The 18,882-nt window shown below is 42.2% G+C and overlaps 2 protein-coding genes across 2 annotated transcripts; one reads left to right on the top strand and one right to left on the bottom strand.

Annotated features, from left to right (window-relative positions):
• The first annotated feature begins 3,880 nt into the window (after nucleotides 1-3,880).
• Nucleotides 3,881-7,633, top strand: si:dkey-283b15.2 (neuronal pentraxin-1). Its single transcript, XM_062399407.1, has 5 exons — nucleotides 3,881-4,792; nucleotides 5,774-6,227; nucleotides 6,626-6,879; nucleotides 6,990-7,169; nucleotides 7,409-7,633. The coding sequence occupies exons 1-5, from the start codon at nucleotides 4,118-4,120 to the stop codon at nucleotides 7,616-7,618; spliced, it is 1,773 nt and encodes a 590-aa protein (XP_062255391.1). The 5' UTR covers nucleotides 3,881-4,117; the 3' UTR covers nucleotides 7,619-7,633.
• Nucleotides 7,634-8,869: 1,236 nt separating this feature from the next.
• On the bottom strand, nucleotides 8,870-18,769 carry cyth2 (cytohesin 2). Its single transcript, XM_062398575.1, has 12 exons — nucleotides 18,597-18,769; nucleotides 16,406-16,556; nucleotides 15,713-15,779; nucleotides 15,515-15,633; nucleotides 15,351-15,431; nucleotides 15,001-15,113; nucleotides 13,948-14,096; nucleotides 13,717-13,828; nucleotides 12,956-13,032; nucleotides 12,273-12,344; nucleotides 12,036-12,190; nucleotides 8,870-11,919 (listed from the first exon to the last, which is right to left on the bottom strand). Exons 1-12 carry the CDS (start codon nucleotides 18,661-18,663, stop codon nucleotides 11,832-11,834), a joined length of 1,251 nt encoding a protein of 416 aa, XP_062254559.1. The 5' UTR covers nucleotides 18,664-18,769; the 3' UTR covers nucleotides 8,870-11,831.
• Between the last annotated feature and the right edge of the window lie 113 nt (nucleotides 18,770-18,882).

Raw genomic sequence — 18,882 nt, 5'->3', positions numbered from 1 at the left:
TCCTGTGACTCTTCCCCTGCAGGAGACAGAACATCCAGTGTGGTGCAACCCTGTACAAACAGTCTATGGCTGCAACAGGTGCAGTGTCACTCTGCTGCAACAGTAAATGTGTGTGTTGAAGACCAGCACGTGCAGGCAAACACAAACATACACATGTAATAAATAACACAGGTAATGATTGTTTTTTCTATTTATTGTACTTGTATTGTTATTATAGCTTTTCAAATCTAGTTTATGGTATTTCATTGTCAGTATTTTTATTTGTTTCATCTTATTCTTGGCTCATGACTCAGTTGTGAAGCACCTTGAGGTGCACTAACCTGTGTGGAAGCTGCCATACACGCTGATACACTGAAATGTTTTTTAACTAAAACTAGTGGTTGAAACTTCCATCACATTTTTGTTAACTAGGCAGTAATGAGACATAGGGAGGAAGCTGCAGTCCCAGAGTCAGTGCAGGAACTTTAACACCTCACCTCTGATGATCACCTCAGTAATCCTCCAAATGAACACACCTCCTGTAATCAGTCTGCTTTAACTTTATTTCCATCCATCTGCTCTGACTGTTCAGTGGGTCGATTACACATTTTATTTTCAGCTTAAACATTAGGACACATTTTCTGTTAAGTGTCTGTATTTTTTCTACCATCAGCCTAGAAGTCAGGTTTTTAATCAGACCCCCAGAGGCCTGAGGGGGGACAGTGGCCGACATATGCCAGTGTGTCTAATGCGAATATAAGAATAAGCGTTTGTCCTGTAATCATTGAGTAGCCTCCATTTATTGTGTGCTGTGTGATTTATCTTGACCTAAAAGCAGCCATCTGCTGTCCCGCCACCGCCTCACTGGCTGTCAGTCAGTCGAGGACTTAACCAGGGCAATTACTCCCGTGCTGAGATCTAGGTGAGCCGTGTGACGTCTTAACGGAGGAGCCGAGGCCAATGCTCGTGTCCAGTTTGATGGAGTAAAGACTAGGAGGGGGGGGGGGGGATGTAAGTGTTTGCTGGCTTTGTCAGAAAAATTGTTGTTTAATTCAATTAAGATCAGAACAAAATTTCAAGGAACAAGTAAAGATGGACGAGTGGTGAGTAAGATGCAAAGAGGTAAATGTTAAGACAGGAAAAGAGGTGGGGTCTTCCCTGAAAAGAAACACAACAAAGAGGAAGGAGAGGAGGAGAGGAGGAGAAAGAGAAGCGAGGGGAGGAGAGGTAGAGTAAAAGAGGGAGGGAGAGGAGGAGTTGAGTAAATCTCTCAATCAGATCAGTGTGTGAGATGGACTAACACACAACCTGCACTCAGACTCTAAGGTGAGGATGCTTTTCATATTAATGCAACGGAAACAGTGTGATGAATGTTGTCTTATATTATATTTAACTTTTCAATAAATTACTTCAGTAACTGCGATGAGATGTGTCAAGGAGGAGCCAGTGTTCCTGTGCTGTTTAAATTAGAGCCAAATAAAATGCAAAGTTTTCTAGTTGAGAGAATAAAATGTATTTATAGATGTGGACTTTGTGTTCAGATCAGCTCAACAGGTGTCAGTTTGCAGAGGAAAGACCAGCACCATGTTTTAGATGTGTAATTGCTGATGGAAGCATTTCTTAATTTACTTACATTCTCGGCTGCATGTAACTTTGCTGTTGAGGGATCTCGGTCACATCTGAGTGAATTGCGTTGCACCTACTTTTGTGTTTCCTGTTGTTTTTTAAAAGCTGAAATAGTTTTTATTTTTCTCCATGTTTGTTTTAATATGGGTTTTTATTCTGTCCTGTTTGATGAGGAGCCCTGTAGTTAAAATGTAATGTTTTTTATAGACGACAACATAAAAATGGGTTAGGGTTAGGGTTAACAACCAAAGACAAAAGGGTTTAACAATTTCAGAACGTTGATACAATACATTTTATTATTTGTTACATCAAAGTAAGACCTTTGAATAAACCAATTAGACATATTTCAGTATCCTGCTCTTAAATAAACCACAAACCAGTGTCATCGTTTCTGTTCAATTTGGCTTCTGATGGCACAGACAGATAACTAACAAAGAGCATTTGTATATATTTTTTTGATAAAACATACATAAATACATAACATTTTGTGTAATATTTTATTGTTCTTTAACATGTAACCAAAAAATGCAATTTTATTTATTTGTTACTCTTGAAAATGCCACATGGTATAGCAGTGTTAAAAATAAATCTATGAACAGTTCATCAACAAGTCTATTGCTGTGGCATCACCCATTTCAATGTTAGGTATGTCAAGGTCATTTGATACAAGAATACGAAGCAGACGATAAATCAGCAGCAGTGGCTTTTGGATTCAAGACTTGTTTGGTTAAAGAGTTTCAACTCATGGTTGTTGAACTTCCTGCAGAGCTAATGATGCCGACATTAATCCCATAATGCACTGGGATGATTGTAGTTTTGACTTCTTCTTTTCTATGTCCAGTAAGAATCTCTTTGTTTACAAATGGAAAGTGCTTCATTTTATCAGAGGGAACCATGTTTTAATCACAGGGCTGACTGCTGCAGGCAGATTTTAATTTGGAACTAATGGCACTACTTAAATATCCACCTCGACCATATGGTGCAGGGACGGGGCACGACCCTGGTGTTCACCATGGATTACTTAACACACATTCACAGCAATGTGCAGGGCCGAGGACGCTCTCTTATCTCTGGCTAAGGAAGCACAACAACTGTTTGCAATTAGATTAATTGAGGGACCTGTAGGGGGTAATAAACTCAGGGCTAAATAGTGGAGATTGGGTGTGACACGGTTCTGTGCTTCGACCATCTGTCTCTCCTCCCTAAGCCCCGCACAGCACAACAAGAGCTGCAGAGACAAGACAGGTTTGTTACAGAGGCCGTTTCACCGTCAGTCACTGTGCAGAGATGCTTCTCAAATAAATAAAATAGGTTTCTGATGCTCTTTATAATGTTAAATAATCAAATCAGTTTTTATATTGGTGTTTGTGTTTATTTCTGTGAAGGCAAATTGAGTGTAAGCATAAGCATTTTCACTCTGTTTTATTATTGATAAAGTTCAGTAAGTCCTGAGTATGTATGAACCACTCACACACACACACACACACACACACACAAACACACACAAACATACATACACAACGTAAAGGCCACTCGCTATAAGCAGCAGGTGGTCACTGAGGTTTAGAGGCCGGATCACGTGCCTGCCATTTGAAAATGCCGACCATGTATAATGAAGGACAGGTCACAGTTACAGATAGGTCAGTCACCCTGTGCGATCCCTGGTTCATAAAGCTCACTAATACATTAATATCTGGAAATGCATCAGGGCTGAACTGTCACTGTATCAGATTTTTACCATCGTCTGAATCAAATCCAGAGTCAACTCAAGAATTCATCATTCAATAATAAATAATATGCTGGGTCCCTCTATGAACCTTTACTGAAGCCACCAGACTGGCAGAAGCCTTGACTCTGGTCTGGTCAGGATGTCCGGCCTCTGATTCAGACTAATCCCAGTCTGGGGCAGCCTCTGCTTGTTTTGGCACTGGTCCACACTGTGTAAGTTGCAGGTCAGACGGAGTGAGCGGGGATGTCACGCTGAGGCGTTCAACCACCGTTACGTCCTGCGGAGAACTGAAAACCCTATATATCTGTCGCCCTGGTCAAGAAATTAACCTACATGCAGTCTGATGTGTTTAAGGAATCACTTAAACACATCACACTATAACTACAGTAAAAAGCAAAGTGAGATATTTGAAAATAATTAAAACCACCACAACTGCAGACTTTTGGGCTTCTTTAAGGTACAGGTGCAGACTCTTAACCCCCCCCCCCCCCCCCCCCCCTTGTGAATTACCTTTATGTAAGATCTCATGTTTTGTCTTCCAGGTTTATTCGGTTCTTCAGTGACAGATACAAAAACAGGAAACTCAGAGTTAAAAGAAATTCTCTAGCAGAAAAAGAGAAGATAAAACAGTTGGATCCATTCTTCACAGATGAGTGGATACTTGGAGAACTCTCTCATCTTGCTTCCTGATGTCGCCTTTTCAACGTCTTTACTGCAACTGGCATCGCACGTTTTGAAATCAAGCCGAGCTCCATAGTGTTTGTGGCTGAACTGTGGACGGAGATGATGAGGAACCCTCAGTCTCTTCACCTCTACCTTGTTCCCATTGTGTTGTCTCTACTTTCACTCCTCCTTTGTCGAGCGTCTGCCACTACAGGCTCCGACTATGACTACAGAGGCCAACCCCGCTTCGTTTGCACCCCTCTGCCCGTGGACGCAGACCCTGCCTGCTTCCCCACGGCGGCTCCGAGCTCTGGTCCGACAGGGCCAGGTTATCAAAATGCACCTCCTGCTGGATGGTGGGGGGCGAGCGATGAGGCCAAAGCCACCATCCTCCACCTGAGGGAGAGCCTTGTGAGGCAGAAAGAGACCATCCTGGACCAGAGGGAGACCATAAGGGAGCTGACGGCCAAGCTCGCCCTGTGCGAGGGCTTCGGCCGCGGGGGGGCGCCTCACGACTCCCACCACAGCACAGCCTCCAACTCCCACCACGTAGAGGCGGTCGGCCATCACACTGACCACGGGCACCATAGCAACCAGCAGGCTCACCATGGGAACAGCAACCTCATACCAGACTCGCCCCACCGCCCCTCTGCAGGGGGCCAAGGCTCTGATGGAGGTCACAGCAGCAACAACCAGGGGAAGGATAAACACGTGGCACCGGGGGACATCTCATCGTCCCCAGAGCAGATGGAGAGGATGCTGCAGGCGCTGAAGGAGAGGCTGGACAACTTACAGGTGAGAAGCAAAACTTTTTCAATTTTGTAATCCGCAAATAATATCGACAGAACTACAGAAAAGGAACGCACGTGTATATAAAAAACACAACTTGTAGTAAAAATATATTAGGGTGGAGAAAGGGGCTTGTGATGCAAGAAAGCTTTTTCTTGTCACTAATGCTGTCGTCAGCGGATTGTGTGTCGATTAAACAAATCCCAAAGTAGTGTGTCTGCTAATCCTTAAGACATAGGAACAATGAATTGCTTAAGCTCATAAAGCCACTCTCTACAATGGCAAGAGAGACACTTTGAAGTCCCTCGGTGGGGGGATTGAAGGTGGGTGGATTGAAGGGGGGGGGGGGGGGGGCTCAGGGCAGCCACAGGCTCAGAGGTGTACGTCACAGATGAAGATGATTGATTTAAGTTGTAGATGGTATCTGAAGGTTTTCCAGCCTGGATTTCTCTAAAGTTACCTGAAGTGTTGACTCTCCTGGTGAATCTAAGTGTTCTGCTCTGTCTCCCCCGTCTTTGAGTGGTGATGGCAGATAGATGTCAGGGGCTGTAGCGTGTGAGTGCGTGTGTCGCTGGTGTGGCACGGGTCTAAGATCAGCAGTAATTATGGTGATCTCCCTTGACAGACTAGTAATCAGGGCATGTAGCTGAACAAAGCCTGGATTACCTGAGAAGGAGAAACAGAGGCAGACCCAGGAAGATACAATGAATGTTAGAAGGATGACAAAGTAAACCTGATTGCTGCTTTGACAGAAACAAGATGATTAGTGGCTGTAAATCACAGGCAAAATGCACACAAGTGTTTTCAGAGGTGACAACCAGCACGTTCGATTCCCTGATGCCAGTTTGACTCTCGGCCAAAGCAGCTCAGAGGTCCTCTCAGTTTACTGGCTGTTAAACTGTCTGTTGCCAGTAGGAATCACAGGAGCTTAGGTGACAGGAAATACTCAAGACTTCACCTCTGCTCTCCTCTGATCTCCCTCTGCAGAAGAGGAACACGTCCATCGCCTACTCCAGCTCCCTGAAGGAGCTGCTGCAGAGGAAGATCAGCACTCTGGAGGAGCAGCTGCAGCATCGCACCGCCGCCCTCAACAGCCCCGAGCACCACGAGGACGCCGACCATCACGAGGACGGACACACAAGTGACCACAGCGACGACCACAACGACGCACACCACGATGACCACGACGACAGCGGGAACCACGCCGACCACTACGAGGACAGCCACAATGATGACCACCACGATGCAGATGGTCATCATGACGACCATGATGTAGACCGCCACCATGATGATGATGATGAAGATGATGATGATGACCATGACAGTAATGAAGCAGATAGTCACGGTTACCTCCCACACACAGGATACAGAGCCCCAGGCCCTCGAACTGGTTTACACTCCAGTAAACTGGAGTCGGTGCTCAACCAGCTGCACCTCACAGGTACACAACTTACACACACAGTGACAATAACAACAAATGAGTCACATCAAGGTCCTGTTAATGAGGGTTAGTATTCATGTTACCAGTATAAAGTTTTCTTTTATTAGGTACATCACTCCAGCTCATTTTCATCTGTTTATTTCAATGGTTATCTTATTAAATGTTAAAGAAGATAGTTTGTAACTGACAAACAAATGTCACAACTGAAAAAGTCAATACCAGATAATAAATGTCAAACTACTTTTTGCAACAATCTGTGTCGCAATTTCACGACAACTATGAAAACTAAATTGGCTGAGGAAGATCATGTGACACGATGGAAAGCTCCAGACTAGAGCAGATAACCTTGAGCTGAGACTGCTCTTTCCAGGAATGACCTTATGTTTCCTTTAAACCAGGTTCCAGCAACACGCAATCCCTGAGTCCTGATGCCTTCCAGATCAGCTTCCCCATGAGAACTAATTACATGTACGGGCGGCTGAAGAAGACTCTGCTGCAGGAGATCTTCGCTCTGACTCTGTGTCTCTGGATGAAGGCCGGCGCTGGAGGCAGCCTGGGGACGCCCTTCTCTTACTCTGCCCCGGGACAGGCCAACGAACTGGTGCTGATTGAGTGGGGGGACAACCCCTTAGAGCTGCTGATCGACGACAAGGTGAGGGGAGGGAACGATGGACTAGAACTCGGAGCTACAGTGAACACATTCAAACGAGATGTTACTCTAGGACGGTTTGAAAGAGTCTCACCTCTCTGTCTCGTACGCAGGCGGTGACGTTGCCCCTGTCTGTGAGTGACGGGAAGTGGCACCATGTGTGTGTGACCTGGTCGACCCGGGACGGACAGTGGGAGGCCTACCAGGACGGGGTGCAGAGAGGGTCCGGGATCAATCTGTCTCCCTGGCGCCCCATCAGACCTGGAGGGGTCTTCATCCTCGGACAGGAACAGGTAAAGAGCATAGACAGCACACAGACAGAGGAAGTTATTTATTTTGAAGATGCAGAGAAACCTTTACAGTCAAAAATGATACGTGCCGGTGAGAAAGTTCAGTTTTTAAATACATCAAATAAAATGTAGTGAATATACTGACTTCCCTGCATTTTTTATAATATTGATGCAAATGGTCAAACTGTCACATAAAGGTTTTAAAAATAAGGTATGACTCTTCCCGTGCCTCTGTCCCACAGGACACACTGGGGGGTCGTTTCGACGCCACTCAGTCATACGTGGGTGAGATGGCCGACCTCCACCTGTGGTCGAACGTCCTGAGCGCCAGTGACATCTACAGCCTGGCGTCCTGCGGCAGCTACCTGAGAGGAGACGTCATCGCCTGGTCCGACACTGACGTGGAGCTTCACGGGGGCGTCGCCAGATACCCCTTTGACCCCTGTCACTGACCGGCCAATGAAGAAACAAACTGGGGGGGGGGGGGGCTAAAATATAATGAGAATAACTGATATAGAAACAACAGAGAGTGAAGATGGTGTGTGAATGAAACGACAGTCCCATAGGACGGGATGATCCCTCAACTCCTTCACTCTTTCAATCATTGCCTTGATTTCAACTTCATAGGTGACAAACATAAAAATGTAAAAAACAGACTGATCTGTGTTGACAGACGGTGTGTAGGAGCTGTGGTGCTTCTGGATCTTAGCGACTGACCATAATCGAATGTGTTCATAAACTAGGGTCGTTTTCAAACAGATAAGTGCTGTATGTGACATATTGTCATGTTGTTAATAAGACTGTGGGGTCTGTGGTCACGATCACAGACCTTTCGTGAGTTCTGTGGTGGTGAAGTGACCAAATGTAATCTTGTAAGTAGGATACTGATAGAAATCCTTTTTCTACTCTGGATTCTCTTTTTTCTGAAAAGGTTTCCACTGACGACATACAGCTAATTTACCAAAGACACTGTAGAATTACTGATTTTATGATCTATAGATAGACTGTTGGTTTTGAGAGAAATAATGAGAAGTCAGTCACATTTTGTGCTTTACAGAATCTGCTGGTTTTTACATTTAATAGAGGGACTATATTTACATTATTAATACATGGTTTCTTGTCAAATTTTATACTGCATAAGAGCTTCATTAAAAAAAGTTTACAAGATCTTTTAAAAGCTTTTATACATTCTACAATGCTAAACAGAGCATTGACATTTCTCATTATATCTTGATTCGATTAACATGTGATTTGAACTTGAAATCTGACTGATATGTTTTGTGTAATAAGGTCATTGCTCTGTGGGTTTTCTTATTTTCTGGAACGATTTGTTACTGTTCTGTACAAAAAGCGCTTAATTCCAGCCACGTTAGAACATTGATGTTATGTTACGGTTTTGTCTTATTTTGTAAATGTAAATAAAAATGTGAAAGATAGGTCTTTGTTTTTCATTCTTGGTAGAGTTCAGCTTGTGGTGACAGGTTCTCTGTTCGGCTATGTATTGATTATCACAGTTATAATCTATCAGGGGGTTCTGAGGAAATTTCAAGACTCACCACATTGAAGAAGACATCCAGCAAAAAGTTTGCTACTACAACTGCAAAGGTCCAAAATATACTGAACTAATGCAACTTAATATGCAAATGAAAAACACTTCATCACACAGATTAAATAGCGGACACAAATAAAGCCACCAGTCGTCATCTCTGTTCACCGTTTATTGTTACACAGTAGTTTTCTGGCACCAATGAATCGTGGTTTTCCTTTTGCTACATTTACAGATGATCTATCCATCTTCACCTCACAGTAAATAAAAATAAATAAATACAAAACAAAAGGTGTTTTTTCGTAAAGAGGTGACTCTGGCGGTCAAAGGAATCTGAGACAGAGGACCGGTTTTGGTTGGATTCATTTCTGTGTTGGTTCTGTTGTTATAAAGGAAACATTAAGTGTCCAGACAGTTAGTGTTTTTGGCAACTTTGCACTTCAAGAATACCCAGAAGGTGGAGGCCTACAGACACCCCATGTGCTCTGTGCACTAACATTGCTGTACAAGTAGGCCTTCAGGTCAGTTTGATGAAGTGGGAGAGTAAAAGGCAATCATTGATCTGTGCTCCAATGACAAATCACTGGCTGCGTCTTTAAAAAAAAAGGTGGAAATATTTCGATCACACAGAAAAGAGCCCGTTCAGCTTCATGCGACACAATCTATCAGATGACCTAATACAGAAACTGTTGCGGCTACAGCTGGAACTGCCCAGCAGATGGCGTTGTACATTTCAACACAGTTCATGAGTCATCCATCCGCATATTGCAGTGTGCATGTATGTGTGTCTCTGTTGGACCACCAGTAGAGGGCGCTACACAGTACCGGAGTTGTATGTCAGTCAAAGTCACAGCATTTTCTTCAAAATGCTAAAATTGATAAAGTGCAGTAGATAATTGTTCCTACCATCTAAAAATGCCAACTTCAATAAACTACCAGAAATAACAGTTTATGAACTGGAAGTCAAGCAAATCTATCACTGGACACAAAGCTTAACTTGTTAGTGATTCATTACATCTGAATAATTTTACTATCAAGTAATGAATCAAAGATTATTAGTGTTCCTTGTTTTTTCTTCTGTTCGTTTTTATCACTGTAATATGGTTTAAAATTGCAGGAAAGCAGGCAGCCAATGGTATAAAAACATTACTTTAACAGACAGTGAGAGTAATTTCTGTTTGTGCTTTACTGAGTCTGATTTACATCAAGATCTGGAACTAAATCAGACCACATCTCCCAATTATCTTTTCTAAAGAAACTAATAAAAGTGACAATTTACTTTAGGCATAAATCCGCCTCCACATTAAAAGCAGTTTGTCTAAGTCAACAGGGAACACTAACACTTTTCAAATCAGTGCACTAGCATGATCAGCGACACATCGGTGACTACAACCGATGCCTCCGTTTATCAACATGCAGGTCTACAGTAGCTCGTACAAAAATCAGAATTTAACAAAAGATAAAGAATAAATTAAATCATTTCTATGTGTATCGTAAACAAATATGCTAACATCTATTTACAAAAAGTATACATTGTAATGAGCTGCCTTTGTGATTCATGAAACTCGCGAAAGCGGACAGATCTGGCTCTAAGGGATGTTATTACTAGAGGGAGAGAGAGAGAGTTCAGTGGTTGTCTAGTAGTGCTGAACAAGCAGGAAATGGTTTATGGCATGCTGCGAGGTTAAATATGAGAGGACATGATGATAACTGTTCACTATAGTGTTATAAAAGGAATCGATAACAAAGACCCGGACTGGGTTTCTATTTCACTGGTTTTCAGACATGCTGAAGAAAATATACAAGTTTTCTCTGTGAGCTGAAAGCAGCGGTTAGCAAGAAGACTAACTACTTGAAAGACCAGCGTGTAGGATTTACCACCATCTAGTGGTGAGATTGCAACCAGAATTATACCCCACCTGTCACCCTTCCCTTTAAAAGCATGCAAGAGAATCGTAAGTGGCCCTAAACAAGAAAGGTCACATCCAGAGCTGTTGTTCAGTTTGTCTTTTTCGACTACTGTAGAAACATGATGATGCAACATGGAGAAAATGTGCGGAAAAGACTGTCTCTGTAGCTGTGAAGGAGCCAACCTATATAAATCCTAGTGTCAGGTGATCATACACAAATGAAAACATACTTGTGAATATTATCTTAATTTATACCAACATATTCCCTCTAAATCCTACACACTGGTCCTTTAATACTTAAGTGATTTTTTTTGTCTCAAGGAGCAATCGTATCTTAAGATCATCAGCAGCCTGGTGATATGATCAGTGCCATTTTCCTCACATATTGGTAACAGTGTATAAGAGCCGATATTACGATGGACAGATGTATCGTGTATCTAAAGCCGTTGAGTAATGGTCACATCTCAGAAATCCAAAATCATTTGCTGCTTTTGTTTTCCTCCTTCCTGACCAAATGAAACTGGATGTAGTGTGTTTGAATAGTGAATTCACATTTTGTCTGTGTCAAGCACTATCAAGAAAGGCAATTTCTCATTTAGGCAGCAATCATCCAATTGAAAGAAGAATTCATGACAACTGAAGCTGCTTGCTACCCTGAATAAAACCATAATCACACTAACAGGGACTTTTTAGATTGAGAATCCTATAGATGCTGCAAAGCCAATGAAATACACAAATATGAGATGGCTTCCATTAGGCATGCACCAATAGCCATAAGAATTTCTGCAGAGCAAATTTGTAAATTAACTGTGTAGAGGAAATAGTACCTATACAAGATTCTTAAAATGGACCAAGACAACCATAAATTATGGAAATCTTAGCCTTTTTTAAGAAATGGCCTGCATTAGTGTGAATATGGCTTATGACTTGTTTCACAGTTTAATGAAATGCTGAATGAGAGATGTGGTGAGAGGACAGGAAAGGAGTGTTGTGGCTGTAGTGTGTTCAATTGAATATAACAGCAGTAGCATCAAGAACTAAGATAACAAGCAGCATTAGTGGATGAGCTCTTCACTCTGGATGCATGAGGGAAGGTGGGAAAACAAAACCTGCGACTGCAGGTAGCAAAGAGCAGAGAAAAAAACGCATCCCATGTTGGAAGGAGAGATGTGAAGCACAGAGGAAGACGGAGTGAAAGAAGGGCATCGTTTACGGTTGTTCCTCCTTCTTCTTCAGTGATATACGTTTCTTCCTTGCTGCGAGCATTTCATAGAAGGGATCCACACTGACGGCAGATCTAGACAGAGGACAAAGAAACACTGGTGAGGGAGGTGGATGATTACATGAGCATTTAGGTGCTTGTACCATCCAGGCAGTGGGTGGGGAAAGGAAATAAATGTTCTATTTACGTACTTGATGCTATGGATCCACTCATCCTTCTCCTCAGGTGTGGGGGCGGAGATGCGATAAACATTATGGTTCCCCTCCACCACTCTCCCATCAGCCTCTGTCTTACAAGCCTTAATCAGCTGACCGCGGTTGTTGGGGATGTACAATTCAAAGCAGTTCTTTTGGGAGAAGGAGAAGGAAACTTTTAACAATTATGATACTGAGACTTTGGTATAAAGTAAAACAGGACAGTAAACGTACTGGTTTCCTTGGATCTTCCACCTCACGGATACTTAGGTTTTCCAAGGGAATTATACCTCGTGGCTCCTTATCCTGTTAATGAAACACAAACAAAACTCCTTTTTTAAATTCAGGCCCAAGAGGACTCTAAGCAAATTAAAACACACACACTTAATTCAGAGGCAATGTGACAAACCAGGTTAAATAACTAATCCCCTTTCTTATTAAATTAATGTACTCTCAATACATATGTATGTATTATGTCACTTATTAACTTTGTATCTAGGTGAGGTTCAAGCTACAATAATATCTACGTGGAATATTTGTCTTGTGGATTGGTGCTTTCACAAGTCTGGCATGTGTCTATTCTGGTTTTACTGTGCATGAGCCACCAAACCAGTTTCCCCTGTGTAGACTTAGACAGTTCCAGATCTAACCTTCATGTTCAGGGACTCAACTTCTTTGCAGACACATGGCTGCCTTTTGCTTTGAACCCACCTCCTCTCCAAGAGCTTATTCTCTGTTATGGCTAAATTTTCCGCTCAAGCAAACAAGTAACATTTTTAAACATAAATCGCTAAATAATCAAATAACGCTCTATGATCATTTCGTAGAACGTCCAATACAAATACACCCAATAATCATACAGAGCTTTTCAGCATCTTGTTTTCTGAACCTGATGCATCCAGATGTGTCACACTTACTGTGGTGTATTCAAAGTAATAAAGACAGTTGTCTGTGAGAATGAACCACCGCCGTTTCCAGGTTTTCACCCGTCCACCTGAAAAACAACAACATGGTCATAAAGATGGGTGAGGAGAGGGAAAATATTTTCTTAAGCGGTTAAAGTGGAAGAGATATTAGTCTACAGTTTACATTCCTACATAACTATGTGGCTACTTTTTCTACAACTGTTTTAACTACGACAACTCCGATCGTACATACCTCCTGAGAAAACAAGCAGCAGCAGTAGAGGGTGGAAATCGCAGGGAGGAAGCAGACACAAAAGGGACCAGAGGATTCAGAGGGAGACAGAAGACCAAAAGAGAAAGAGAGAGGGGGAGAAAGGAGAGTAAGAGAAATATATTAGTGACACACAGATCACAGGTCCCGCCATGCAAAAGAAAACAATCAGATTTTGAGCCTGCTGTGGCGCAAGAGAGTGAGTCTCTCTCTCTCCTTTGTGCTCCAGTGATGTTTTAATCAGTGTTAGCTGACAATTCAGGTGGAGGCAAAGATCCAGCAAACCTCAGAGACAGGACGGAAGGTTCCTCATAGCATAAAGAGCTCAGAAGAGAACAGAGTACAGTGGCCCACAGATCATGTTTTCTCACTAGATCCTTTCAATATTCATCTTTAACAATGATAAACAGAGTTTGTCAGCAGAACTTCAACTGTACTAAGGCTGGCAGGTTGCAGCAGTACTCCTCAACAAGGCTGAAAGGCCTCACTGGTATCCTCTCACCGAGTTTAAGGAGCCAGCCCTCTCTGTCCGGGTTGAAGAACGTGTGAGTCAGGTCGTTGCCGTCGTCCTCTGGGATCTTGAAGGGCTCATTTTTTATGCTTTCGTAGAGATTCTACAGTGACAGACATGATAATAAACTTAACTTAAAAATGTTCATCATTTTAATTGTCATTGTAATGTTAACTGTAACTTGACCATCAGCAGAGGAAGACAACAAAGAGATTATCATACTCTGAGCAGATCCTCTGGCAGGTCTCCTCCCTCATTGATGCCACGGTTCATGGAGATGAAGCGGTCCAATCCAGGCTTGTCCCTCACGTTGGGGTTATGGAGGCTCGTGTTCAGCATGATGATGGCAAATGACAGCACATAACATGTGTCTGCAAGCAGGAGAGACATGCAGGAGAATGAAGCAGTTATGAGTTTTGTTCTGTGCACTGACTGAAGTGAATAATCATAAAAAAAGTTACATCAGTTAATAAAACATTTTGGTGTCATAATTTGAAATATAGCTATATAGTGCTACGATAATTCTATCTGAAATCACAGTCTAGACTTCACAGGTTAAAAATCTACTGTGATACTTCTGTTTCAAATAAGGGAATTCTGAATGAAGATCATCTCCAACTATTCAAAAGATTCCCTGTGAAGTTATTGGCTTCGATCGTGTTTGTTGGAGGGAACAGGAGGGATAACACACAGGGTAATGCTCCTAAGAGTCAGCATGGGCAGTATCTGTGTCATAGCCTCCATCTGAGATGCCATGGTCTGTAAATAATTAAGCTCTCATGGCATGCATGGTGGCTAGAAGCGAGTTCAACTGTTTAAAAGCTGTACCAATACTGAAATTCTTTTGTACACAGAAATATATATTTGCTGGTATATTAACATTTAAAATCTCATATATATATATATATATATAAATAAATATAAACGTTAGGGATAAACACATTGCATTATGGTGAGTAACACTTAATAGAAACAATGGGAAAACTCCACAGTGAATCGTTAAGGAAATAATAACACAAAACACTTTTACTGAAAAGCGATGCTTACAGGAGTTCCATTCATATCATTTTTGGCAAGAGGGTAAATGTCTGTGTGAAATCCCTTCCTCTCAACTAATTAAATGTTGTGTTGAAACGAATCAAATAACTGACAATGAAATGTCAACTCAAATGTAAAAAAAATTGGCCCCTTCCTGCGATCCATCCACTACAGATAAGAAGCTTTATTTACCATAAAGCCTACCTTACATAAAGCAGTATGAGTGTTTGTTTTTACCTGTGCTCTGGAAGACACCGGGGTTGCAGTGGCAATATCTCTGAGCAAAAGCCTCCATCATTCTGTCAATCTTTTGAGCTTCACCGGGCAAACGGAAACTCCACAGGAACTGTCTGCAGAAAACAGGTCAAGGTTTAGGTCAATTCTACAGAACAAATTCTGCTCAAGGTGGATTTCAACAGTCACAATGGCTCTGTTGTATCAATTTTCCCTCCTTTAGTTGAACTGGCAATGAGAGTGGGACTTTCCATTGTTGAGGGTTGTTTATCTGAGAATGTCAGGATACTAGCAAAGAGGTTTTGTCCTTGGCTCAAAACAAAAGAAAAAAGGCCAGGGGGAACAGAGTTTACCTGAGAGCCTGTACGAGGTTGAGATCAGTGAACTCATGGAGGTCCACAAAAGCCTGAAGAACTTTGAGGTTGAATTCGTCCCTGGAGTGAAGAAACAGAGAGTACAGTTACAAAGGCTGACTCAGAATGAGAAAAAGGACTAAGTGTATTAGTAGGCATAGCACCTTTCTCCCAGGTAATCTCCTATAGCCGTCTTGTTGAGTCCTTCTCCTTTGTACAAGAACTGAGAGACGTCCTCTGAAGTGTGTCTGAGCATCTCGTTCTCCACCAGAAACACAATGCCCTGCAGAGAGCAGAGACAGTCAGTTCCCACACAGGCAACACAGACAAATTATACCTGTAAATATACTGAGGACTTTTACCTTTTTTGGGTCCATGTTGAATTTCTTCCTTCCCATTGCCACATGCCTACTTTTCTGTAGAGTTTTACTGCAAAGCGGAGAGACGTGGTTTAGGCTTTGATCAAATCACCCAGTGGTCATGGTCAAACACAAATTACTAAAGACCACACAAGAAGAACTTTTTATGTATTAACACTAGTTTTTAATATCCTTCATTACATCACGCACATTTGCAAACACTGATGCTGTGTCTTGAATCGAATTATTTAGTACACTCATATGTAGTTAACTTGTACACAGTATATTCACTGGCGTACTGTTTGAGTAATAACAATGCTGCCCCAAATTATACTCACTCACTGGAAAGCATATTGACAACAAACAACCACAATTCCTACTCAACAAAATATCTGACTACTGCTTTGATGACGTTACTTAAAAATTCTTGTTTAGCTTTCTTGTGTGTGCCCCCTGTCATGGGACAAGGTAATAGATGCTCCTTTGACACCAACATTTTTCTTTCTCCATCCTCTCCTCTCTCTACTTTGATGGCCCCGCCCTCTATGTGTAACAATTCAGGTGTGTAACTGAATGTTACCGTACTTATGATTATGAATGTACTTTGAGCCCAAAATAGCAAATGCAGATATTGAAGTACAGCACAAAATATTTTTTGGGGTACAGTAGCAGTATTACTATGAATGTTCGTCTTACCTGCCCTCTGTGCTGGTCTCCAGTCCCTCCACCTCCATAATGGCTTCTCTTAATTCCTCCCTGAGCCTCTGGATCTCTTGGAGCAGGACGCCTTTTCTCCTGCGGATGTCCTCGAGCTCAGAGCGCTCCTCTGGGCTCAGGTCTACTGGGACTGGAAGGGAAGAAAAGAAGAATGACTCCGCTGCTGCTGCTGCACATATAACAAATGGTAACTGTGCCCAAATAACCTGAGGCAGAATGTCTATATTAGAAACATAAAAGCCTTACAAATAAAACTATTTTGAGAACTGCATTGTTGCTCAAATTGGCTATGACCCATTCCTTCCATCTTTCAATGGAAAGGAGTTGAGGAAGTGAGATAGTTTCTGTGGTAATTGAAGTTTCTGAAGGTGAATAAAACACATGCAATGAAAAGACAATGGGTGGGGATGTTTGTGTTTAGTTTTCTCTTGTGTAAAGATAAATACCTACGATGTTTTAAACAAAGTTAATTTCTCCCTTTCTCATCCCTCCCTTCTCTTCTCACCAACGTGTCCTTGTTACACCACATTTGTGAGCAACAAACACAGAAAACAAGCGAGTTCAACATAAAGTACGAGAGGAATAGCGCTGCCTGCACACACTGAGCTGTGATACGCTCCAGAGACTCACTCAATGGAAACCAACAGTCAGAGAACACAGTGGCTGTAAAACTCAAGAGACACTGAGATTTATAATATAGTAAAGAAACAAATTGATTTTAATTTGTTTGGCTCATTGTGATGAGTTTTCAATGCGACTACTTTCCAATGTTGTCATTACAATAAGTGTTCAGAGCAAGGTATTGTGATATTTAGAATGCTCGATAACATCTTGGCAAAAGTAATTCTTACAAAAAAGCATTAAAGGATGTTACAATAGTCTTTTACCATAGGCCTTGGTGATACATCCCATTAACAAGGTATTTCCACAGCATTCCCAGCTACTGCGAGTGATGTTTGTTTTGACATGGTTCAGAAGGAAGCCTGACAGCTGAGTTACACAGTTCCCTGAACTTATTTGACCCCATGTGTTAGTTCACCATATCCAATTACTTTTCTCAAAAAACTATTGTGGGAAAACATCTAGTTTAGATGATAATAAATTGGGTGGAGAAATTCTGAATATCATATCATAAAACTTAGCAGCACTTTACCCACACACCCGTGATAACCATACATTTAAATGAACATCTCCATCAAACATTTTAATCTAAAAGTAAACATGACTTTAATGAATAGGGAAAAGCCTATAATATTGTCAGCTGTCAGTTTATTAGGTACATGAATACATGCAGTCTAATGCAAAAGTCCTGCAATAACATTTACAGATATTTAGTGTTTTTGTTATTCTTTTGGAGAGGTGTACAGTATTAAAAATGTATAGTCATCCTGGAGGTTGTAGTTTGGGGTTCCCTTTTAACCGTATTGCATTACACATGGAGCTGATATATATAGTGTGGAGGAAATACTAGAAACAATTGTCAGTGTAAAGCAGCAACATTCAACAGCACCACAGACTGCAGCCTCCGAAGTGACAGTTCAGGTGCAATGTGTTGCAGCACACAGATCGTTCACTGCAGCAGCTTCACGCAGGTGTCCTTCACCTGTCTGTATGTAAAGCCACGTTTTCTGTCTCGATGCATGTTGAGCAGAGATGTCGTGATGCTGTCCACAGCAGCCGGAGCGAGAGTCACAGTTTGTGATCGGGGCTCCTAAAGCCTCCAGACCTCCAGTGTGTTTACTCTGTTGAGCAAACAGCTGCCACAACCAACCACGCCCACAGTCTGGATCACCTGCACGGTTTGACTCATCCTGCAGGAGCAACGCCACCGAACACAGTACGGGCCAGTGAAAGAAACACCACACCGACTCAACAAGGTCCTGCTCATTAACCTGGGAGGCAGATCCGGGTGTTGAATGTCTACCGACGTTAGCTTCGAGCACATAGCCAAACAATCAATAGCTGGTTTTCTCCAGGCTGAGCTGGTACATCTTAGTACTGTGTTTCAACACTTTAAATACTTGACATACACACTCCCTCCCCTGAATCAACATATACACATACACTGTGTGCTCAGTGTCACGTTTAACTGAGCTACTAGCGAATACACGACTAGCCGCGGTTAGCTAGCGGTAACCTGTGCAAACAGCTAGTCGGTTAGCTAACTTACTGTAGTCCAGGTCATCCATTTTGGGCGCTTTACTCTTCGGCATAAATATTTCAGAGTCGACTGTCATTCAATATTGGAAAATTAGGGATATATGTGTAAATATATCCTCAAAAACTACGTGGAAAAAAAACGGCCAGAGCCTTCGTATCGAGACGCTGCACCGGAGACAAAGAAGGTGGCGACACCGGAAATTGTGTCTGTCAGTCATGTGTGACACTTCCGGTCAGTGGTTTTTCAAAATACAATCAATTCTATTAAGTGATAAATGAAGATATAATGAAGATCA

The sequence above is a fragment of the Platichthys flesus genome, chromosome 11, assembly GCF_949316205.1.
Source record: "Platichthys flesus chromosome 11, fPlaFle2.1, whole genome shotgun sequence".
Lineage (NCBI taxonomy): Eukaryota > Metazoa > Chordata > Actinopteri > Pleuronectiformes > Pleuronectidae > Platichthys > Platichthys flesus.
Note: the sequence above shows the minus strand (reverse complement) of the source record. Positions and strands in the feature narration are given on the sequence as shown.